The sequence below is a fragment of the Eucyclogobius newberryi genome, unplaced genomic scaffold, assembly GCF_026437365.1.
Source record: "Eucyclogobius newberryi isolate DKJ021-1_F unplaced genomic scaffold, fEucNew1.0.hap1 SCAF_11, whole genome shotgun sequence".
Classification (NCBI taxonomy): Eukaryota; Metazoa; Chordata; class Actinopteri; order Gobiiformes; family Gobiidae; genus Eucyclogobius; species Eucyclogobius newberryi.
In genome coordinates this window covers 23,258,785-23,284,031 of record NW_027315735.1, presented here as the reverse complement: position 1 = coordinate 23,284,031, position 25,247 = coordinate 23,258,785, and the positions used below count along the sequence as shown (strand labels likewise).

Here is a 25,247-nt window from a genome sequence, read left to right as displayed (position 1 = left end):
GATGCGTGCATCTTCTAGATTTGTTTCAGATGCAATGTTCTTATATAGAAATGTGTGTATCTGAGGGTGCATTTATAGTGAAAACTGTAAAGGTGTGTGTTTTACATGTCTTTTTATATGTGGGTTTACCAATTTTGACAACGTGAGAAGTTTTACATAAAGTGGGCGTGCTCCAGAAATGTATATATCCATTGACCTCCATTAGAAACTCTTTTTTTTTTAAATAGTGTACTGCAGTGAAATAAACATGCCTGAAGAAAAAAACTATTACAAGCCTCAGTGACAAGAAATCTAAGCGAAGAGGTCAAATAATGAAATCCACAGTTTGTAAGATTTTGCAAATCTCTCAATTATCCTTAAATTTAAGAGTATTGATGCTGGAAATGGGCAGTAAAAGGAAAATCCGTTTTTCCCCTCCATAAAAATCTGATATCTGAAAAAATATTAATAATTAAAACCTGAAATACAAATTTTGTTTTCCAAATTGACTTTACACACATATTGATTGATTGAGACTGACTCTTGGATGAAACAGTGTCTAGATGACTACAACTGAATCTTTTTCTACAATTTACATACTCTGATTCATACACCCATATGTGAATTAAGTAGGTCAATTTATAGCTGTATGAATGTTAAATGATACAGAAGGCCTGGTTGTGAATAACTATTAATAAATAAAGAGTGCTGTGATGTCCTTCACAAGCGCCACTCACCTCATTCTCAAACTGACCACTAGAGGCCGCTGTTTCCTCTCTCTCTGGTCTCTGCAGTGCTGCTGTCTACGAGGAGTGCGTTTGATTGTTGCAGGGCTCAATGGCGGACGAAGCTGGGTAGTCGTTTAGCTCCGCGGACAATAACAGCAACAGTATTTTCTCTCGTGGCTTGACTCTGTCCGCCGCTGCGGGCACCCGGGTGTGGTCAGTAACGTCTGCCGGTGTCGCGGACGGTCACAGCGGAGCGCCCGTCGTCTTCTCCCGCTGATCGTCACCATTTAAAGTGCTCAGAAGTTCACACTGCTCATGGTGGCTCATGGTGGCTCAGTGAGGCAGCTAGCTAACGAGGAAACCATGGGGGACTCTCTTCAGCTGATCGGCAAGCGCCTGCTCCTGCACCTGGAGGACGGTAGGGCAGCTAATGGGTTGGAGTCGAAGCAGGCGACGGCGGACCGGGGCTGGCTGCGGGGCACGGTCCGCGCAGTCAGCGTCATGGGTCTGGGTTTAGCGGAGACGAGCGGCGGAGATGGGACAACAACCCCCGCTGCAGGACTCACGGTTAGTGTTTACATCCACAAGCGGAGTCCACACGGCTCACTAAACACTCAGCACACGAGAAAGAAACCGAGAAAACGTTAATTCCAGTAATTTTCATTGAAAATGACCATCGGTTTTTTGAAGACTGTTGGAGCGTTAGCTTTTATTACGTTATTCCTACAAGCCGCTGACGGAGGTAGTGCTTCAAACTCGACACTGGGGCTTCTGTGGCCTAAGCTTTGTTTGCAAATATACTCAAAACAATAAAGATGTCGCTTCCATTGCAATAATCACATATTAGGACACATCCTTGGTGTTCAACACCAGACATTGAAACTGTTGTAGCAAAGAGCTGCTCTGAATAATGATGTTAGCATCATCAGCTAACGAAACGTTAAATGACCAGCTAAATGACCTGATAAAGTTAACACTGACCAGAGGCTTCTCACATTCAGTGTCATTGTTTTTGGTCTGCTTATAAATTATTTAATTAAGTGTTTAACAAGATATTTAATCAGTTAATGGTTTTATGTCGAATCGGAGAGTCAAATTTACATTTTCTTCAGCACAGCAAATCAAAAAAGAAGTAGCTAAAACTTGTTTATGTTAAAAAAGACGTTAGTTTCTATGTCTTTTCAATTCTAAATAAATGGATTAAGCTGTAGCAACGGCAAAGTAATGTGCTACTGTATTTGGAACAAATAACCAACTTGAATTTCAGTGAACTTATTTTCTTTAAAATGTGGTTATTTGTCTGCAAACCAAACGGTAACATCTGTCTCTCGAGAAATAAACTTTGTAAACTAAACCTTTATTGTGCTCATTCATATAGCCATCCTTGCTTTGTCTTGACATAATACAGTCAGTGGTCTTGTCTTGCACTGCTGTATCACATCTTGACATAAATGATTTTGTATATATTTGACAGACATTGCGCATACCAAAGATGGCTTCATTTGTGACACTTTGTTTTATTCTGCAGGTGTTTGTTGAGTTTGAGAATGCCACACAGCGCTGGTCGTGGGTGAAGGTCTACAGTGAAGGGGTGAAGGCTGTGCTGCTGGAGGACTCAGTTGTTTGGGCGTCTTATCGCAATGGGACTGGAGCAACAGGGTCCTCAGCTGTCGCCTGGCCAGCTCTTGTAAGTCAGAGATCAGTTTGTGATAGTTATTCTATAGAGCCAAAGAAATAATGCCATCTTCGGTTTGTGCAGGTTTTCCGCTGCTTAGTGGACAGAGTGGGCTTAGGATCAGTGGTTCCTGTGATGTATTTTGCACACAACAATTTGGACTTCCTACCTGATAAAAACTCAATTCAGAGGTTTGAGGTATGTAAATATCTGTCATTTATATTTATGTATTTTTTCTTCTGTTGCTTCTATGCACTTAAGTGACGTATCCTTTTGCAGATTGAGACAGACATTAGACACCCCTTGTTGTTGGAGCACCCTTCACTGCATGCTGCCATTTCCAGCTGGTGTAATGATTTTGAGCTACAGGAGATCTTTCGAATGGGTAAGTAATGTTGCAACTGAGCAGTTCTCTTTCAAGCATGATATGCTCTGTCCTATATGACTATTGCTCCATATCCTTTTCTAGGATCTTACACCATCCAAGGGCGCAGAGTTCGTGTCTACCAGCCTGAATTTGACGAGTGCTGGGCTCTGGGGATGGTTTCGCAGCATGACCCTGTCTCTCACATTATGGAGATTACCTTAGACAAGGTGTGTATTGCAGCCTGTTATTTACTTGTTTTAAATGCATGTGCTCAAAAGTGTTCCTTTTTTAGGGAAAAGAAACTCAGACTGTAGATCCTCGTGTTATACATGTGATGTTGGTTGGAGAGGAGGTAAGCTTGGCATTCAATTTACAATTAAGAAGAAAACATTTGTCTTCAATATTTATGGGGATCATCTGTTATTAGATTGCAAAAAATGGACGAAAAGGCAGTGAAACAATGAAAGGTGACACTGGGCGAAGACGGAGGACTGCTTCAGAAACCGATGACGACTTGAACCTGAAGCGTTTTAAAGGCGCAGCCGAGGGGCGGAGCAGTGCAGTCCCCCAAGAAGGAGTGGGTATGTGGGGAGGTGACTCTACAGTCAGCAGCACTACTAAAAATGGGTGCTCCACTGAGGGAAATTTACCCAAAGTATTGTCTCCTCATCTCCCATTTCCTGGACTTATTAAAGAAAATGGACGACCATTTGCAGACTCTACTTCAAACACAGCTCACACTCTAGTCCCCCCTCCCCTGAAACCGGCGCCCTCCCCTTTCTCCACCTCCTCTTTCCCTTCACTGGGACAGATGCCGAGCCTGGTCCCTGGAGCTCCAGCTCCCAAGGTGTCTCCTTCAGCACAGCCGGAGAGAGAGGAGGCCTCTCCGTCTGCGTTCACTAAAACAGGTCCTCTGGTTTCCCCGGGGCCCGGCACCGTCTCCTGGTCTGCACCAGATACCAGCCCAAGTGTCACACTTTCAGCTTCTGCTACTACCGCTAAAGCTCCTTTTTGGGGAACACAAACTGAGGTAAGACAACAACACTAACCTAAATGAACAGTGAGCTGTATGATCTGCACACGCTAGACTTATTCTAGACTGTTTTCTGGGTGTCCTATTTTTATATTCGTAACTGGGTTAGGATGGTCATTGGTGCATCAGAACAAAGGCTGTTGCCTGAATGAGGAGTTCAAATGCTCCTGTGGAAATGTTTATAGTTTGGTCATTCCTGAAAAAATTCACTGTTGACATCTATAAGGTCCAGACCATAATTTTTAAGAGTCCCAAAACCTTATTCCCAACTCCCAATTCTAAGTTCTTTGATCTTTTTCCCTTCTCTGCTTTTACAAAAACTTTGTTGAAACTCTTAACGTGACTAATGGGGCTGCAGCTATCAATTCTTTTCTTTGCTCAATTGAATACTTTTTCTTTACATTCTGCAAAATTATTATTATTATTTAATAGTTCATAGTAATTAACAAATAATGAGCTGCTTCTTGAAATAATAAGAAGTATGTTTCCAAAACGGCAACATTTCACTTCCAAATCTGTCACATTTCATTCTCTTTGAAATCATTTACTTACTTATCTAATTTCTAAAGGATCCATGTTTGGTCTTGCACAGAAACTTCTCAGCTAGAAAAGATGGGGGAAAAAACCCAAGATATTCTCTTAGAATCTTTATAAATGTTGAATTAACTTGTCACCAGACTGTATTGTAAACAGGCCAGATTAAATCAGAACAGTAACAATATCTGCGATGAATTAATGTGCGTTTTATGTCTCATAAATTAAAGTTGATTAAGGAACATCTACACGTGTTTGTAAAACTCAAAGTCATTTTGCAGCATTAGTTCACTTGACCTCTGTGTCTTCCCCCCTCGGTGTGGACTTTGTTTCATCATCGCGGTCCTCCATGCTCTCACACACAACAAAATTTTGCTCTATAGACTATATACTTGTGCTCATACCACGTTCTCCTGTGTTGTGCTAATAAAATAAAATAATAAAGCTTTTATGTAATCAAATTATTATTATTATTATTATTATTATTATTATTCATTGTTTCTGCCCTAGTGACTTACCTAAGGGTGCCTTGCATTTTATACACATTCTCAGTAGACGATAGCTTTATTCTATAAATTCAAACATTATCATTACCAAAGATGAGGGGGGTCGACCATATTTTCAGGAAGGTTAATGTAAAAATGCAAGTGATCAAGTCAAATCATTTTGTACTTTTTGCTTTCTGTTTGTGTAGAATTCAAAGGCTCTAGGTTTTCGGGTGCCACAACAAGCTTCAAGTGTGTTTGGAGAAAATAATTCTCAACTGAATGGAACCGCTCCCACAACCACGCAGGACCCATCCAGACCCTTTGGGTTTGGATTTGGAGCAACAAAAAATGGAACTCAACCAGATCAAAATCTGTTCATGCAGTGTATGAACACTGGCTCAGCCTCAAGTCTAATGTCAGGGCCAGCCAAGGACACCAATTACTTCACTGCAGTCTCTGAGAGCCTTAACAAAGATCCCCTGAGCCTGTTCAAACCTGGCAACGATGGACAATCTAAAGTGCCTGAGAACCATTCAACAGGAAATGGGGTGCTCAACACTTCTGCTGCTTTTCCTACTGTTCCTTCCCTGGGCAGAAATGCTGCTTCTCCTGGAGCTCAAGTCCCTTCAAAGAAAAATGACAGTAATGGATCTGTAGCTGGCGCGGTGTCACCAACTGGCTTTAACGCCTCAGAGAACCACCAGAACCTTTTTCTACAGGGCACAAAAGAGTCCACAAACCCTTTTCTAACTTCATCATCCCACACAGCATTTGCTGATCTTTCTGGTACCAAACCTCAGACGTCTTCAGACAGCAATCCTAACCTCTTCTCTATGACTGAACCCCCTAAAGCCATTATCACAACCCAGTTTTCTGCTAGTTCATCTTTACCCAACACTGCCTCCACTTCAGCTCCTGCCCCATCTCAAAGGACACCAGGTGAAAGTAGTGCCTCAAAGGAGCCATTGCAGGACACTTCCATCCCTTCTTCCTCTTCTTCGGGAGGCCCCGAGCCTGAAATTTCTGGCCCCAGTGGCATGGCAGACGAGCCTGTGTCTTTTGACCACAGTCAGCCGCAGAAGTTTGAAGAAAGAGGCCAGTCGTCCAAACGAGACTCCGAGTCCAGCGACAACAGTGATCTCTCTGACCTGAGCGAGAACGAGGAGGGCCCAGAGAAGGGCCAAGGGCCAGATCAACCGCCGGAATCGAGCACAGCACAGCAAAAGGGCAAGGCAGCTCCCAAAAGCCGCCCTCGGAATAAGTCTATCAAAGGTGCGTCTGTGTATTTCTTCATATCACTGTGTGTACATGATGATCTCAAACATGGTTTCTTTATCAGTGGGCCAGTCAGTGCTCAAAGACCAGAGCAAGGTGCGTCGTCTAAAACAGTCCGGAGAGTCCTTCCTTCAAGATGGGTCCTGCATTAATGTGGCTCCTCATCTACACAAATGCCGTGAATGTCGTCTGGAAAGATACCGGAAATATCGCAATGGAGATGAAGACAGTGACGAGGAAGATGACCCTAACGTGGCCTGCCGTTTCTTTCATTTTCGAAGGTAAACATTTTTCACATTGTTTAAGCAATGAAACTTATGTATTTTAAAAATGATTGGTTAAATACTTCTTGTGTTTACAGATTGGCGTTCACTCGTAAAGGCATACTCAGAGTTGAGGGTTTTCTCAGTCCCCAACAAAGTGACGCTATGGCTATGGGACTTTGGTTGCCAAGCCCAGCTGTCCAGGAGGGTCTGGATCTGGACACGTCAAAGTACATTTTGGCCAATGTTGGAGACCAATTCTGTCAGTTGGTCATGTCTGAGAAGGAGGCTGTGATGATGGTCGAACCTCATCGTGAGTATCCAGGACTGCGGATCTGTGTTTTGTCGAATTGAGTATTTTCAAAATCTTTAATTCCCTATTCTTAGAAAAAGTGGCATGGAAACGTGCAGTGAGAGGAGTAAGAGAAATGTGTGATGTCTGCGAAACCACTTTGTTCAACATCCACTGGGTTTGTCGAAAGTGCGGTTTTGGGGTCTGTCTGGACTGCTATCGACTTCGCAAAAGCAAGCCACATGAAGGTAGGTGTCTTCAACCTGGGTATGCATTAATAAATTTGCATTTAGATTTCAAAGTCTGCAGCTGAACCAGAGTTATTAATTAACAGATGTAGAAGAAAACCCTGAAGATGAGGTATTTTCTTGGTTAAAGTGTGCCAAAGGCCAATCTCATGAGCCGCAGAACCTCATGCCAACACAGATCATTCCTGGGGCAGGTAATGCACACTAAGATTAGCAAATCCACAGTTTGAAACATCTTAATTTATGGCCTCCCTCCTCCTCAGCTCTGTACAACATTGGGGATATGGTCCATTCAGCGAGAGGCAAGTGGGGTATTAAGGCCAACTGTCCTTGTACCAGTCGACACACAAAGTCTCTTGTGCGCCCCAGTGCCCCCAACGGAATTTCTCAGGTATTTCGCTTTTTGTTTGTTTGTATTTTTTGTGCAAAGTGTCTGAGTCTCTGGGGATTTGTTTGTGCAGTCTGCAGTGCCCAGTGTTGGCAGCCCTGGAGCTGCAACTCCAAAAGCAGAAGTTGATGTATCGGTCATCAAACCAGACCCAGCCTCAGTCTCTGCAGAGAGTTCCTCTGCAGAGACTGTGAGCAGCACAAACTCCACAAGTAGCACCTCTACACCTTCTGCAGATGCCCAGGCCTCCTCTAAAGACAGCTCTGCTCTGCACTGGCTCGCAGACTTGGCTGCACAGAAGTCCAAGGATGACACCAAGGGTCAGTCCAAATACTTCAGATATTATGGCTCTGAAAAGAAAAAGTTCACATAAATTAATTTTATTTACAGAATCTGGTTCACTGCGCTCCATGATGAATCGAGATAGTCGGCCTCCTTTTGGTCTGGACTCGCTGAGTGCCCTGTCAAAGCCTTCTGCATCCAGTCCCAAGCTGTTCAACAGTTTACTGCTGGGCTCCAGTGCATCGCAGTCCAAACCTGAGGGCTCCAGTTTGAGGGACCTTCTCAACTCTGGACCAGGGAAACTCCAGCAGGGGCCAGGGGACAGTGGAGTGCCCTTTCCTTCTGTCTTTACCTCAGCAGGGGTAAGTACCATTTATTTTATACGTGGTATTAAAGGAGCTGTACTCTGTAAGTAATGCAGGTGTCCCGTTAGCATGCTAGTGTTAGCATTGACCTCTCCTGCTCACATTACAGTCAATGATAAGGATGTCAGAAATACATTGAGAAAACAAAGATTAACTAGTTCATTTAAAATTAACTAGTTATTTTTTCAAGACTAAAAATCGTGTACAGCGCCTCTAACACTGGTCTCATGTTCTTGTGTACTTAATGTGATTTTTGAGTTGAAAATGAATTATTTGTTATTGTGTTCTAGAGTGATAAAAAGAAGAGTGGCTTGCCAAATTTTCTGGACCACATTATTGCCTCAGTTGTAGAGACCAAGAAGGCTGAAGGTCGCCGGAGTGGGAGCTCTGAGGGAGGAGAAATGAGTGTGTTGGGGGGACGCAAGGACGGAGTGATTGGACTCAGTGTTTTGGAGCCACACACCTCACACACCTGGCTTTGCGACGGCCGCCTGCTTTGCTTACAAGATCCTGGTAACAGCAACAATTGGAAGATCTTCAGAGAGTGCTGGAAACAGGGTCAAGTAAGTACCACTATTATTATTTCCATTATTTTGGTTTGTTGTACTTTTGTTTTTACTGATTTCCTCCTTCTGTCTAGCCTGTGTTGGTTTCTGGAATACACAAACGTCTAAAATCTGAACTGTGGCGACCAGAGGCCTTCAGTGAGGAGTTTGGAGACCAGGATGTAGACCTGGTCAACTGTAGAAACTGTGCTATAATCTCTGACGTGAAGGTGCGGGACTTTTGGGACGGGTTCCAAGTCCTCAGCAGTGAGTGCACACAGCTAACAGTTGCAATGTTTCTGCATTTTCTTCCTGTGTTTTTGGTGAATAGTTATATATTTCTTTGTTATTGCAGAGCGTCTGCAGGATAATGAGGGCAATCCCATGGTGCTGAAATTAAAAGATTGGCCTCCTGGAGAAGACTTTAGAGATATGATGCCAACACGGTAGGGATCCCCTTGTCAGTAATCAGAATGATGTGCTAAATATGACTGAATATTGATGTAAATATGGTTTTGTCCTAGATTTCATGATTTGATGGATAACCTACCATTACCTGAATACACAAAAAGAGATGGTCGTCTAAACTTGGCTGCCCGCCTGCCCAACTTTTTTGTTCGCCCTGACCTTGGGCCCAAAATGTACAACGCCTATGGTGAGACCTTAGCGATGCCTGGCCGCCTGAAAGATATTTAACTTTTTTTCTGCAGCCTGATTATCTGTTCTGTATGTTTTGTTTTAGGTTTGACTGCAACAGAGGATCGGAAGGTGGGCACAACAAACCTCCATCTGGATGTGTCAGATGCTGTTAATGTCATGGTATATGTGGGCATCCCTCAAGGGGACAAGGAGTCGGAGCAAGGTTAGTTTATTACCGTATTCACACATTTTTCTACTTCTGGACCAACACCGTATCATTTTTGAGAATGTCTATTGTATAACTTGTATTCCAAATTCCCACGATACATAAGTCATTTTGAAATTATGATTGTGGTAGAATAGAAGTTTTTGTTATACTGAGTTGTTCTACCGAACAGATTATGGTTGACTAGATCTGCCGTCTTGTGTCTGTCTGATATTGCTCTACATTCCAATAATCATTGGTGCAAAGAAACCCTTCAGTGGGTCTCAGCCTTTTACAATGTGGTAAACTTTCTCATTCACAGAGGCTGATTTGTCTGGACGCCAAGGTCTGTTGTACTTTTAATCATTGTATTACTTGAGTCGCATGCCCTTCTTCTTGACTAACTCCCGCTTCACGCCTCCTCCCCATTCTTGTGTTCGGCTCCTCATCAGGGGCCAGGGCACTGCGACCCAACTGTGTGTCTTTTTAAGCATTATCAGTTATGTTTTTTAAAACTGTAAATTCAATTTTATTAAGCCCTCCAGAATATTTCAACTCTTTTCGACTCCTTTTTAATCCTTCTATTAGACTTTGTGTTCAATGGTTTCCAGTTCAGTCCTGATTTTTAGATTGTTAGGCTAATGTGAATGAAGGACATCTTCAATTGGCCCCTGTATCTTCCCCTCTGCAATGATAAAATCACCATGACAAAATGACCATGACTTTATATGTTACATGTAAACATACATTGAATTTAGATAATCTCACATGAATGTTGTTTGCAAAGACTAAAGCTCAGCAAAAGGTATTGAAAGATCGGTGACAATGCGCCGATGTAGCTGTGTTTTTTGTGTAACATTCTTCAAAGCTCATGATATGGATGTTGTCAAATGTGATTGTGTCGTTTGTGACTTGTACATCTTGTGACCAAAGTAGTTCTGAACTGGTCCATCTCAAAGAGTTAAGTCTTAAACAACTTTGCGTTAAATCAATAGTTAGTTTTTTGCTGTAACAAGCTTGTGACAACGCACATCTAACTCTAATAATAACCACCTAAACTCTATTGATCTTCAGCCACCAGTTCAAAACTAAACTGTCTTAGAAATGATCCCCAAAAGTTATTTATGAGCAAATGAGATCATATTGTATTATTCAGAGTTCAGATGAGGTTTCTGGTTACAGTCCTTGTTGCACCATTAAAGTAACCCTTTGGTTCCTGTATGTGTGTTCTGCTCATGCCTGTTCCTGCAGAGGTCATTGCCACCATTGAAGAGGGAGATGTGGATGAGATGACGAAGAGGAGGATTTACGAGGGGAAGGACAAACCTGGAGCTCTGTGGCACATCTACGCTGCTAAAGACGCCGAGAAGATCCGAGAGCTGCTCCGCAAGGTCACTTGTTTGAGTCTTTTAGTCTTTAAGCTCATGACCAACTTATTATTTTTGTTGAGTTTAAAGAATATGTTTGTGTCAGTAAAGCAAGGGTGTACATTACATCGATCATAATCTACCACTTGATTTCAGAGCTATAACTGTTACATGAACGTTATTGTCTGGTATAAAAGTACCTCAGGATAAACTCGCTGAACGACCAGTTTACACACGGAGGGCCAGCAAGCTACAATCAATGCGCTACAATCAATTCGAGTAGTTAATAATAAAAAGATTATACTAATGCCATAGTGTAATCCTTCCTGTTTGGGCTGGTTTTGTCTTTACAAAGCAGTTTGTTGATTTGAGCCAAACGAATGCTGACTTTCTGAGTTTCAAGCTCCTCCCCTGAGTGTTACCATGGAGCCCGTCTCACAAATAACTGACATAATAGTTAGAAGAGCTACTAGTGTGGCGCAGATCAGCTTAAACTTCTGTTATTTAGGCTAGTTGTGGCCACTGTATTTTAGTTTCAAAATATTAAATGTTAGGCATGTGAATTCTTATAACTAATACATTTTGTTCTGTTTTATATTACAGATTTCAACATTGGTATACAGGCTATTAAAATAGGAACATAACACGTGTTTCCTAGCCTAATATAACCTAATTATGTTTATTTATGATTATCAGTACGCTTAAAAACTCTGAATGAAAGTGAGCAAGATGAACTTGAATCAAAGTACATTTATAGCCGTTTCCTCTCTTGCAGTCCCAAATAACTGTCTTTAATAGGAAACTGAACTGTATCTGTGTACTTGTTTTCTCCTTAGGTGGGTGACGAGCAAGGTCAGGAGAACCCATCAGACCACGACCCCATTCATGACCAGAGCTGGTACTTGGACCAGGTTCTGCGGCGCAGACTCTATGAGGAGTATGGAGTTCAGGGATGGGCCATTGTACAGTTCTTAGGAGACGCTGTGTTCATCCCTGCAGGCGCTCCTCACCAGGTCACACTGCTCAGCCACTGCTCACATGTCATTCTATATATCAACAATGTTTATCTAAATTCTCCATTTGTCTTTGCCTTAATATAGGTCCACAATTTGTACAGCTGTATTAAAGTGGCAGAGGACTTTGTATCTCCTGAACACGTGAGGCACTGTTTCAGACTGACACAAGAGTTCAGGCATCTGTCCACCACTCACACCAACCACGAAGACAAGCTACAGGTTGGTATCGCAATGCGTCTTTAATTTTCCATTGACGCATTTGTTTTTTTGCAGCTCTTAAAAGACTGCAACTTCCAGTCTTGGTTTATTAAATATTCCATGAACCTTTTCCCTATCCTTTTGTTTAGGTGAAGAACATCATCTATCATGCAGTGAAGGACGCCGTTGGGACATTAAAAGCCCACGAATCTAAACTTACTCGTCCCTAGTTTCCCAAGACAACCATTCTCTGCACCGCTCATACTGACAGTACCACGGCGACATGTACAAGATACAGACTACAGGACTAGAATGTAGGTTTTTGGTGGCTGTAAAGACTGAGGTGGAAATAAGAGCATAATATTGTTTTTTGGCTCTTGGATGAAGGCAATCCTTTATCAACGTTAAACTATATGCTCTTACTCGTCTAGTTCTTTTTTAATTTTTATTTTTTTTTGTTAACTCTGTATTTAAGGTCAGTGTGTGTGTTCTGTTATTGTGTATGTAAGATGTGAAGAGATTTAAGAGAACATTGCAACCACACAGAAGACCGGGATAAAGCACGTATTGGACTAGCAATGAGTGTATCGTCTACGTAGGATCAAGGCTAACTCCTTTTTGTAGACTTTTGTGGAGTTTTAAATGGCTGTTTGCTTCTGCCCAGTGTGGCCTACATAAAAATGAGAAACGAAGGGACTCAGACCAAAGTTTTGTATTTTGAGTTTTCTTATTTCACTTTTTATACGCCCGACATGAGTGATCAAAAGATTATTAATGGGGCAAACATTTATGTAATGGTTTAAATCAACTTATTTTCTTCACATGGGCTGAACATCTACGGTCTTCAACTAAATTGAAACATAATTTCAGCTGAACAGAACGACTGGCCATTGACATTGTATCAATATATATTGATCTTAGCGGTCTTTGATTTTTCACAATAAAGTTTACAAAAACGTAAATTGCTTGTGGTTATTCGAACGGTGCAATCCAGGTTTTGCAGTACATCATGACAAATTATAAAATGACACCAATACAATATACATCACAATAACATCTACGCTCTGTCGTCTTCACACAGGCTTATCTTAGCCGTGGTTCCTCCTGATCATCCATAGTTTAAGTCATTGTACAAAAAACTGTCGATCTGTAGAACCTGTTCGGTCTTTGTTTGCTGACATTTCAGTTCAGTTGTAGTTTGAGCAATGTCTTTCCTTTTTTTTCTATAACGGTTCAACGTGAAACTTTGAAGACGTAGATCTACAGTAGGTGGCGGTAAATGCACCTTTTCAATTGGCTGTCAACCGCCATTAAAAGCAACAAAACAGCAACATCAATCGGATCAGGAGGAATCAGAGAAAAAGCAGATAATGAACACAGAAAGAGAAAGAAAGGAAGCAACCTGTGTGTACCTTAGAGGTTCAATAAAGCTCATGACTCATTCTCTTTACTAGCCTGGACTTATCATTACTGGCCTGACCTGACACCCTGTGGTGATGCATAACCAGTCTCCCAATAACTAATATCCCGTTATTATAGCAGCAGTGATGACCAGAGAAGTACAGTAGGTTTCCTGGCCGTTGTTCCTTCCACTCGTCCACAGTTGTTGTTGTTGTTGTTATTGTTTTATGGCGGTTGGCATCCAAGTGTTGCATTACCGCCAGACTTTATTCCTCAGTGTATTGTCATCAAAGCTTGTGTCTCGGTCACATGGTGAAGTTCAAAGAGGCTTCGCTCACACGGGCCCTTTAAGATCCTGTTTCCCCTCATCAGAGGCGCACATCAGCCCACCACACTGCAGCAGCAGAGGAGACAGAGGAAACAGAAGACACCTGATCCACACACACGGCCACAGCAGCGGCTCTGTCCTCATCCAGCCCACATCTGAGCCGCGTGCTGCAGGGGGATGGGGGGCACATAGCCCGCCGGAGCCGCTCAGCAGCGTTTACTTGAAGTGAGGACGAGTCCCGGTCACACGGAGGACCGACAGGATGGTGTCGTGGATGATTTCGAGGATGGTTGTGTGAGTATGGGCTGGGCGCATCTGTTTAGTGGCTTTAGCTCCTCATTCATCAGCTGCATGATGCTGAGCAAGCGGCGGGACAAGTGTCTTCAGCCCGGAGAGAGGCCAGTGTTTGGGACAAACAGCCTAGAGTTATGTTTATTATTGTACTCATCACTCCGTTAATTTATGTCATAAACACAATGATGAAGCAGAAGAGCGCTGTGCTTGTTAGCATTGTGTTGCTAACATATGTTGGCTAGTGGCTCGTAACCACCTGACACATAAATGTGCTGCTGCCAGAGAAAGCTCTTGTTTAGAGGGCCACATTATTGTCTCCTACTTAACATGCCAGACAAGACTTCAAACTCCAGCCCTGGCTCTTACACTGTCTCAATCTGTGCTCACTTTTAACACCATAATGTCTTGTTTATAACGTAACGACATGTCATTTTCGGTGAAGGCGTCTGTGTCGCCATGTTGAAACTCTCATGTTCCACGGTGAATGTTTATGGTGAATGTTTATGGTTTATGTTTATGTGTAACGGGCACATTGAGTCTCACCATAAACGATCCTTCAAAGGCCTTTCACCTGCTCAGGCGGAAAAGCCGCGGATGACTCACAGCAGCAGATATTATAATAGATCCATGAGCGTCCCATTTAAGGAGTGATACAATGATGTAATGTGTAATGTCCATGGATCTATTATAATATGTAATGTCCTGACCTCGCTTTAAGATGCATCTTGTGTCTTTGTGGTGTTATCTGGGTGATCTTCCTGAATATCCATGTGTGTTAGGCTGTTCAATCATAGCCTAGTGTATTCCTCTCATGGAAATGTCATCAGATATGGGAGCATGTTTATACAGATATGTTATAACAGCTCTGCAATATCTCACAGAAAAGATGTCTTGACAATCATATATTGTGGACATGGAAATTCAGTGCAAGAAATCAAGTTTTTGTGTGCATTATTGTAGTATTATTATAAACATTGTACTTTGAAATGCACACACTGTTATGCTCTTTTCAAACTCCAAAGATGTGCAGTGGCACCACAACTTAAGCTCCAAGGCACTGCACACTTCACTTGACCAGGCAGATTAGAGTCAGCCATCCAGAAGATTGAGTTAAACGCTGAGAAAATAGTTGTGGGTATTTCTCATTCTATCAGAATGCTATAGATGTATGTCATCATATGACAAACACAAGATGGGTTTTCTGTTTAAAAATAGATTGTAAATCTTGGTTGTGACGGGCACTGTGTTACTCATCAGAGGGTTCTGCTGTCAGCAGTCACATCCTGTCACTTCAGCACAAATCACTGAGTGGCACCGGATACCACTGAAAACACACCAAAAGAGCAGCACTGTCCCGTCAGCACGCAGGGATGACCCCTTTCCCTTACTCCTACAGTTGCATTTCATCTGAAATGCAGCCTTCCTGAATCTACTGCCAGACCCACAACAAAGTCTCATCCCTGTCCTAAATCCCAACAAAACAAAACAAAAACTGAAGGCAACAAAAATTTATATAAAACAGACTTGACCTTCACTCACTGTATTATAAAATGCATGTGATTCTTATGTTTGTGTAACTGGCCTTATTTCAGCAGTATTCTTAAGTGTTAATGCCTGTGGACATGTTTTAAGTGTCTCTTTTGAATGAAACAGATATTTTCTTCAAACCATCTTTTATGAGCAAACATGGCTAATCTGTTTTCACCACAAGAACATTTGTACAAGTCAAACTGTCACAGCGCCCCACAGGCCTTTTTCTGAGGATGGATAATGATCTCCTGCTCTGCTTTTTTCAGCCTCGCCTTTGGGACACTGTATCCGGCGTACGCGTCCTATAAAGCTGTGAAAACGAAGAATGTGAAGGAATACGTGAGTGTGATCTCTTAAATGATAATGGATGGTAAATGTCCCAAAAGCAAACGATGGCACTGGAGATTAGTGAGACATCTTGCCCAAGGACACAATACTTGGATAGATAAACCGATTCTGAGTGGGCTTGCCGCTCAATGAAGACGGATTTACTTGGCTATTGCATTGTTCCCAGTATGTTTTTATTGCAATCTAGTAATATCTTATGTGATGAATAGCCACAGCAGGTGTTGAAAGTTGCCTCCATCTTAAAATCACTATGTCTTGTGTCTGCAAACGAATAAACCAAGAAAAATGAAGTTGTTTTCGTGGTCAAAAATAGATTTCAGTTGATAAGAGTACTTGAACTATACAGAAGATGCTATAAGAAAATGCCACAATAAATACTAATGACTACTTCCAGGCCTTTGTTATCACTTGATTCGTTTGTGAAGCTGTGACTAAAAGTGACTGGGCCGTGTGTGAGTCAGCAGATGAGTTCAGTGGACGTTGTTGGCACCATCTGTAAGTGCAGCGTCACCGTCTTAAAGCAACAGCCTCAGACTTGGACGAGAACCTGCATCAGATGATAAAAAGCTCTAACAAAAACCACATTGTCTGATTTCCTTCACGTGATTAGTTCAGAGGATGGTGTCGGGCGATTTGAAACGAGCGCTGCCCCACAGACTCTCCTCCTGACATGTTACTATAGCAACGGCCTGCTCTCAAAGGCTACTCAAGCAGACGGATGAGAGGGCGCCATTTTTAGTGCCTCTTTGTTTACCTCATGACATGAAATAAGATCGTGAAGTTGAATGTGCGGGTTTCTTTTATTTGTTCTGTTATTTTGCTTTGCTCAAAAGACTTTCCTCGTATTAATTAATCTCGATTTTCAGTATGATTATGTATTTTTCAAAAGGAAAAAAAATGGCTTTCAATTTATGGTCTTTTAACTTGCATCATTTGAGGACTTTAGACCATTCAAAACATGCTTCAAAACCCATAGATATCATTTCCCAAACATAAACAAGACACTACAGGCTTTTAATCTTTGACCTTGTAACACAAAAAATGATCATATTTATTCCTCCAAAGTCTGAACACTGCTCCAAACCACATGCTTTTACTGACTTTCACGACTCTGCTGATCATTGATAATTTGAGATGACCGAATTTCGATCTCTATTAAAACTGGATTAATTGCCTGACGAAAAGTCATTTTCCACAATAAGATATTTTAATGAATAATAAAAAGCATTTTGTTGGTCAATTTAAATGGGAAACACCAAATGTTAGTAATTGCATACAGTGCGTTATGATTTTGGGCTTATGTCAATGTTCCCGCAGCAGCAGTGTTTATGGTCTGTGCCCAGGCGTTCTGACTGATGTGATGCGACTGTAACATATGTTGTGTTCAGTGTTCGCTCCACGTGCTGCAGCTCCACGTGCTGTGGGCGCTCGGAGTCATAAATGTTTTTCCAGAAGTGTTCTCACCTCTGTATGTGTCTGCAGGTGAAATGGATGATGTACTGGATAGTGTTTGCATTGTTCACTACTGCGGAGACCCTCACGGACATGCTTCTGTCATGGTGAGTGCTGACATCATGCCCCTTGTGCTGAACCAACCACTGATAAAGAGCAGCTTCTGTAATACCCTGTGATTTGTATTTTTAGCATATTTTGTAATTTTCTTGTTCTCTTGAAGTGTGACAGAAAGTGCAGAATATATTTCTTTTGACTTACTCAGTGTTTGAGGCCTTTTCTAATGTAAAAACATACAATTACAAGTCTACCTGGTCAAATGGAACCACTTTGAATAATGGCTTCTATTTGATTTGAACAACATTGTCCACACACAAAAATAATCTGTTCTTGATGTATTTTTTTGTATTTCAACTTCTAAAAATGTCCAATGACTCTTTCTTTCTTGTGGCATTGTTTTCGTAGGTTTCCTTTTTATTTTGAACTGAAGATTGCGTTTGTGATTTGGCTCCTTTCACCGTACACTAAAGGCTCAAGTGTCCTTTACCGCAAGTTTGTCCATCCAACTCTGTCCAATAAGGAGAAGGTACAGAGCTGACCTCTAATGACCTACTCAAGCACTTAAATGTTTATTGCAACACTGTGTTCTTTGTCTTAAACCCTGGCCTGTTGCTGTGGCTCTATAGGAGATTGATGACTACATTGCACAGGCCAAAGACCGGAGCTACGAGACCATGATGAAGTTTGGAAAAAGGGGGTTGAATCTAGCTGCTAACGCTGCAGTCACAGCCGCCGCTAAGGTGAGTGTGATTCCTCTGCGTTTACCCCAGGCCCTTTTAGCAGCTGCCCATGTGACACAAATTCCTCGAGGCATGTTTTAATGGGGTTATATAAGAGTTGTTTCATCTGGCTCAGCACGTGCACAAACACAGGGTTAAGTGAGGAAAATGTGTTTGCTAGAGTTCTTTTACCAAAATAGAAATAAATTGTAAGTTTTCATATATCTCATTGATTTAATATCATAGTATTCAACACATACATAAAATCTGCACATGATTGAAAATCAAATTATTTGTGTACATTGTAGTAGTAGTAGTAGTGTTGTTGTTGTTGTAGTGTAGTATAGACCAAATGTCCGTAGTAGTAGTAGTAGTAGTTGTAGGAGTAGGATCAATATGACTTTATTTACCTATAGTATGAGATTCTTGGTTGAAAATCTCTTACTGTAAGTGATATGCCTTGTTACTAAAATATAGTGCTTTATGTATGAAGTGTATAACACAAAAAGTCCATAAAGTAAGAGCATGACTGTAATTATTTTTCTTGAGTGATTATTCAGATGCTGACCAGTCCAGTTAATCCTTCAGAGTCGGTCATCTGCTGTGTGTTCAGGGGCAGGGCGTGTTGTCGGACAAGCTTCGTAGTTTCAGCATGCAGGACCTGACTCTGATCAACGCGGACGATGACCTGGTCTTGCACCCATCAGAGAGGGGCCGCTCCAGACGGGACACAGTGGACGACATGGGCACAGGAGCGAGCACGCTGCCCCGGGCCAGGAGCGCCTCAGCACGCCAGAGTAAGGTCACACATGCCCCAGCACGTGGCTGCCTAATCAGCCAGAAAAATCTCATTTACATGAGTACATGTAGAGTGGATTCAAGGGATTTTACATGGCACAGAGGGACTGTGTAAAGATGTCTTTGGAGGAGGAGGGATCATGTGACCCTGGAGGAGGAGAGGCCTTCTCACACTGAACACTGACTGTATCAACAATGAACTCTAGCAGCTTTTCAGCTCTTACATTTAAAATGACATACATTTACATAGTCATTGTAATTGTTCTTAAAGACCCACTGTGTATGATTTCAACCAAAGAATGGACTTGGAAAAACTGAGTTGAAAAACTGAGTTGAAAAACATGCACTCTTGCTGTGAACGGCTTGTTTCTCAACAAACGTCTGTCACCTGTTTGTCTACATGGAAAATGTTCTAAAGTTCCATTTTAACTTTCCATCTCCATGGAGTAATGCAGGTGGTGATCTGCTACCAGCAATCTTACGTTGTGCTACTTGATCTAAAATAAACACAAAAACACCACTGCTTGGTCCTAGTTTAGTGTAGGTTAACCTGGTTAAAGTTTCATGGTCTTGATTGGTTCCCACAGATGAGCAAGGTGGTTTTTCGGATGGTTCTCTATCTTCTGAGGGTGGGGCTTAACACGGAGGAGTTAAGGCCATGAGAACAACATTTATATCTTCTTCAGGATGTAAGTTTGTTCTGTAGAGCGTAGAGCATAGACCAACCTAAAGATGTAAATATTTGTGTTGTGGCAGCTCGCTCGATGGGGTCCCTTAATGATGATACGTTGTCCCAGCTCAGCTCAGACCTGTCGGACACCAGGACCGAACACTCAGACGATGACTTGGGAGAAAGGACCACAAAGAAAACCAGCACTGCTGTCAAAACTACCAAGAAACCTGCAGCAAAGACGGAGGTAAGTCTGTTTTCACTGTGTCCAGGCTCATGGTTGATATTAAGCAAAACATGTGTCCTTTAATTTTTTAAAGGACACACATCACACGTCTTCAGTGTCCCAGTTTGATAGGTTCTCTTGTCTTGAGTCTCTGTTTAAATATATGAGATGCCATAGGTCACTCAAAAGCAAGTCTAAAGACCAATAACGGATACAAATGATGCATATTATGTCCATTATATAACCGCTACTGCCTGGATCATTTTCAAAACCGTATTTAGATTTAAAGACTGCATTATACTTGCCTGTTCTGGTCTCCACTCCCTCTCCCTTGTCTCAGGCCAAACGCACACAAGCCGCGCAATCAAGACGTGTTTATTTCTGTGACTAATGGGAAACTAACAAGCTCATTGATTTAGTGGTAAATGATCGGTGAACATCAAACACTTCCGATTAACGGTGCTTCGCCCATTCATTCTGCTCAAGTCCACAATGTTTCTTCATATTTTTTACCTTTTCAAGCCGCCATATTGTTTTGATACGAGCGGACTATGTGTTTCTCTGATTCCGCCTTAAACCAAGGACACACAACACAACTTTTAGTATTTGCTTATGCTTTTCAGTCACTCGCAGTCATCTCTAGTTGAAGTCAGTCGCAGCTGCTTCTGTCCCGTAGTGTTTATTGCAGAGACTTGACCACACCCCAGTCACAATCATTCAAACATGTGAATTTAAAGCCTGATTCAGACATTTTCCGGTACAGCAGATAGTTTACTGACACTTCTGCACACGGAGCCCAGCGGCCAGTGAAAAGCAGCGGAGGAGACACTAGTAACTGCGTCTGTTCTTTCTATTTTCATCTTTGCACTAAGAACAATGCACAGACGATGGCAACAGCCAGGTGTATACTTATTATTCAGATTAATTATACAGAAAGGACGCACACAATTTACAACCAGAGCTAAAGTGCTAATGAACAAAACAAATCATTTCACTCACTGCATAGTTCACCTCCCCCTTCTCTATTCTCCCTGTGCGGCTCACGTCTGCCTCATAAATGATCCAAACGACACAGGTTTTCCTCTGATAAAATCCTTTTATTGTGCATTTTAGAGAATCCTGAGGTAGTTTGCATCACTGAGCCAACTGCTTTGGTTGGCCTGGTGTCACATGACAGCGTGAATAAACCATTAACTAATTCTGCTCTAAAATTATCATAGATTATAACCATGTTTTTGTATATTGATTGAATATTGTAGGGTTTAGTTTAGTTGTTAGAGTTGTGAAGTGTGGACCCGCCACAAAACGCAACATACAAACGAGACTCCATTTATTATTAGTTTACATTTTCTAAATTCTATGGGGCCATAAAAATGTTGTAATTAAAATAAACACATTTTAACATTGGCAACATTTAACATTTTTAACATAATTTTACAATTATTGCTCAAATAAATACATTTTATCTCTCACAAATGGGAAAGAGTGCAGTGTGTCCCCAGCTTAAGTCCCAGACTACATGCCTTTGTGTAGAAAAGGATAGTTTTAGACTAAACAGGACAAATATGATATTGTTGATTAATGATTAGAGATTTTCAGTCGTATCATTCCTCTTCCTTTGCTTTTTGAGCCAGGGTCCCTCATGGGAAGGAGAGAGGGCTGTTCGTCTCCCTTGAATACAGAGATGATTTTTATTCTGTAATTCTTCCTTTTCAAACTTGCATTTATAAACATTTTCAAAGCTTGTTTTTTCACTCTATAAACCAGGCACGTCTGAGGGCCAAATGCGGCCCTCAGACCAATTTTTGTTGCCCCCCTGCTTCCTGCTAAGTTTGTCCAAACAACAAAAAGTAGCATTGAAGCATTCTAATATTAATGTTCCAAGTCTTATTAAAGGTGTGGAGGCTCATCAAAACTATGTTAAATCCACAATTTCGAATGATTCACTTTGTCATTCAACAAATTCAACATTCTCGGGTTGTTTGTGGCCCTCTGCTCTGAATAAGTTTCACAATGCGGCCCTCAGTGAAAAAAAGTTTGAACTCCCCTGCTATAAATTATTAAAATGCTTTGCTTTACATAGTTTTATAAGAAGAGTAAGGGACATGAAGTCATAGCTGCTCTGCCAACTGAGACATACAGGTGACCCGCTTCTTTTTTTAAAAACTTTGAATTGAAATGAAAAATGTATTTTCTCTTCAGACTCAAGCAAAGACGGTGAAAAAAACCACAGCAAAGAAGAAGTCTGTGCCCGCAGAGACGCCATGATGCCTGCACTCTGGGCGCCTTTAGCCTCCAGGCCTGTCCTCGCTCTGGCCACATCAAACACGGGCTCATCTCCACTTCACCAAAACTAACACTATGGTCATTTTGCTGAAGTTTGCTGGTCGACTTGATGACTTGCCAACTGCGCCATTAGTGTTCATTTTAACTTATTTATTTTTAACCCAAAGAATATTCCAGGCAACATTTTGTCTTAAGGCGCTTACAGAGTGTCAAGGTGATGCTTCGTCAGTCAGTGGAGCATCAGTTCTTTTCCTTTAAATCTGTACATATCATACTTCTGTCTGCTGGCCAGTTTAAAACACATGTATCACATAAATCACAAAATGTCACACAATCGACTTGAAAGCTCGTATTACCCGTCAATCGCACTTCTATCTCCTTCATTTTAGAATTACATTTATCTTTGCTATGACTGAAACTGGCACTGATAACCTTAACTTATCTTTTATTTTCCAATTTATTTTTATATCTTGGTCAATATTTGTGAAGAAGGCTTTGTTTTCGTGTTGGTTTTGTTACCCATCACCTAGACGACACTGCACATGTGACACTGTTTAGTTTGTAGGAATAGTCAGTATTGATATTTACTATAACGAGTTGTGTTTACTTGGATTGGTATTATAGTTATAAATTATTTAGCAGTTAATGAGGTCATTTGTATGGTTTAATATTTAAGAATAAATGAATGAGGCATTCGTTAAAGCAATATACATTTGATAGGAGATCTTGAGAGCTTCAGCAAACACTTTTTGCATGGGGCTTTTTTGTTTGCGGGGTCGTACTGGCCTGGAACACTAGGGGGCGACAAACCACATCTCAGCTCTGTAATATCTGAATATACTGTAAATAGTAACTGTACATAGAAAATACGAGCTTGCTTGCCTTATTCAACTTTTAGGCTTAAATCATTTAGTTTTGTAATTGGTTGCAAGTATTATATTTCTAGGGGCGGATTTCATTGGGCTTTATGGCTCCCTAGACATTTCAACCTCAAAACAGGGACTTGATGTTTACTACGACTGGTCACAGGAGGAGGACCATGGCTCAGATCCAACAAAACTAGCACACTTCAGTTTTGTCTTGCCAAATGTTTTTACTTTTTATCTTCTCTCATGAGTTTTTAACATCTCTGCTTTCTCTTTTGTTTTATTGATTTTGTACATTGAATTTTAAATATTGTTTGTGCCAACTTTTCAAATAATCTGTGCTAGGACAATGATATTAACAATGACCTGTGACAGTATTAAAACTACTAATAAAGATGAATGGCCGGTCATAAATGCTTATTTTTTGTCACTGTGAAAATGTATAATGCATAATTTAATCCTTGATGTAAAGCGCTTTGAGTACCTTGACGGTAGAAAAGCGCTATATAAATGTGACCATTTATTTCTCTTATATTGGGATCTTTTTCCCCTGAAAAGCACACTCGGAGTAAACATTTTTAAAATTTCATTTTTTTCTGTAAAGACCGATGTGGAAAACTTGAACTTACTTTTATTAGCTTATAGGGCATGTCAATTCATGATGGACAGAATAGGTGCATACAGTTTTGCAACTTTCAAAACGTTTTCATTTATCATTTATTTATACAGGGAAAAACAAATGAGAAAACCTCCTTTTCATTGGTACCCTGTCAAATATGAAATAAAACAAAGAAGAACATGATAGCCTGATCAAATTCAAGTAAAACATCAAATAAAATTATAAAATTAACGAATGCAAAATGTGATAATCATGTAAAACAAGGGCACTAGTTCCGTGAGTCGTGAGTAACCAGTGCTTTGAATGAATTTAAATAGATTTTTATTTTGTTTCCTAGGCCGGGAGCAAAGTTGCTAAAAGCCCTTTTCTCTATCTCCATGTTGACTCTGTAACTCCAAAATGACAATGTCCTGAGATCTTCATCGACAAATACTTGTTAAATATTCAGGCAAGACACGGACAAGAGCTTTACAGATAAACAATGAGAGCTTTGAGAAATAAGAAGTGAGAACACAACTGGTCTGGTTGGTGAAGGTCTTTCTTTATTCTATGTATTTAAAATCTCTCCGTTTTGAATCAGACAATAGACCATCTAGATCAGGCATGTCCAAACTAGGGTCCGGGGGCCAAATGCGGCCCTCAAACCAATTTTTGTTGGGCCTCCAGCTTCCTGCTATGTCGGCCCAAACAACAAAAAGTAGTACTTTTTACTGTGAAATTGTGAAAATTCAGGCATATTGATGTTATACCAACCTAATATTAATGTTCTAGGTCTAATTAAAGGTGTGGAGGCTCATCGCAATTACGCCAAATGCAACATTTCGAATGATTCACTTTGTCATTCAACAAATTCGACATTGTCAAGTTGTTTGCAGCCCTCTGCCCCGTTTAAGTTTCAAAATGCGGCCCTTGGTGAAACAAGTTTGGACACCCCTGATCTAGATCCAATCTTATCCTGTCAGGGTTGTGCGTTTCAACTGTAGCAGCGCATACCACCCACACGATGGCGCCACCCACCTGCGTCACAATGGCGCTATGGTCGTACAGTTGTGTGACAGAATGCGCACGCGGGGACGCATAGTAACCTGTAGGTGGCAGTCACGCTCTGTGCCGTTCTCAAACATTTGTCTGAACTCCGCACCGACAATCTCGTGATTTATCAAACCAATTCACCAAAGAATATTATCATAGTTACGGCTGCTTTCCCGGTCACTTTTCACGGTTTAAGTCACGCGCACTTCAATAACAGACTAAACGCATTAATCCCACTAATGCCTTTAAGTCTACACCTGCTCGGCCCCTTGTCTGAGGGTCCCGGTGGCCCCTCCTGTGCGCAGGGTCGTGTGTAACAGCTTATGTAACACGTCCGCACGTCCATGGCGCGCGGGAGTTGCGGGACCTGCGCCTTTAGTGTTGGCCCGCAGGTGCTGACAGGGGCAAACATCCGGGTCACAGTGTCAGTGTCTGCAGGTGCGTCCTCATTCTTTCATTTACTACATCAAACATAATCGATCGTTTCTCATTTTTGAATCTTCTTTAAGCATCTTTTTATTCTCAAGTTTTTATTCTCGGACCGTTAAAAGCGCGTCTCTTGTCACGTGTCTGCGTAAATAAAACACCGCTTTAGTTTATCAACGTTCTTCCAGTTTTCACCAACCTCTTTCCTCCTTTTCTATCTTATTTTCCTTCCACTACATCGACAGAAAGGATTTGCAGGTATCCATAGCAACATTGTCCTGCGCGCGTGGAGGAGACGCTCCGAC

At 41.5% G+C, this 25,247-nt stretch overlaps 2 protein-coding genes across 3 annotated transcripts; both read left to right on the top strand.

The window, feature by feature from the left end:
• Positions 1-785: 785 nt before the first annotated feature.
• kdm3b (lysine (K)-specific demethylase 3B) lies at positions 786-12,849 on the top strand. Of its 2 annotated transcripts, XM_072439043.1 has the most exons (25): positions 787-1,274; positions 2,236-2,394; positions 2,467-2,580; positions 2,662-2,767; positions 2,852-2,976; positions 3,042-3,101; positions 3,177-3,779; positions 5,011-6,076; positions 6,144-6,360; positions 6,441-6,655; positions 6,730-6,882; positions 6,969-7,076; positions 7,146-7,273; positions 7,344-7,590; positions 7,661-7,914; positions 8,208-8,480; positions 8,558-8,729; positions 8,818-8,908; positions 8,987-9,117; positions 9,205-9,324; positions 9,629-9,652; positions 10,558-10,697; positions 11,510-11,686; positions 11,774-11,908; positions 12,037-12,849. In XM_072439043.1, exons 1-25 carry the CDS (start codon positions 1,023-1,025, stop codon positions 12,115-12,117), a joined length of 5,151 nt encoding a protein of 1,716 aa, XP_072295144.1. In that variant the 5' UTR covers positions 787-1,022; the 3' UTR covers positions 12,118-12,849. The 2 variants fall into 2 exon arrangements, with proteins under 2 accessions (XP_072295153.1, XP_072295144.1); XM_072439052.1 differs by lacking the exon at positions 9,629-9,652 and having other exon boundaries at positions 786-1,274.
• An 886-nt stretch (positions 12,850-13,735) lies between these two features.
• On the top strand, positions 13,736-23,280 carry reep2 (receptor accessory protein 2). Its single transcript, XM_072439185.1, has 8 exons — positions 13,736-13,910; positions 15,707-15,779; positions 17,271-17,347; positions 17,706-17,826; positions 17,927-18,040; positions 18,633-18,816; positions 19,574-19,734; positions 21,916-23,280. Exons 1-8 carry the CDS (start codon positions 13,879-13,881, stop codon positions 21,979-21,981), a joined length of 828 nt encoding a protein of 275 aa, XP_072295286.1. The 5' UTR covers positions 13,736-13,878; the 3' UTR covers positions 21,982-23,280.
• The last annotated feature ends 1,967 nt before the right edge of the window (positions 23,281-25,247 follow it).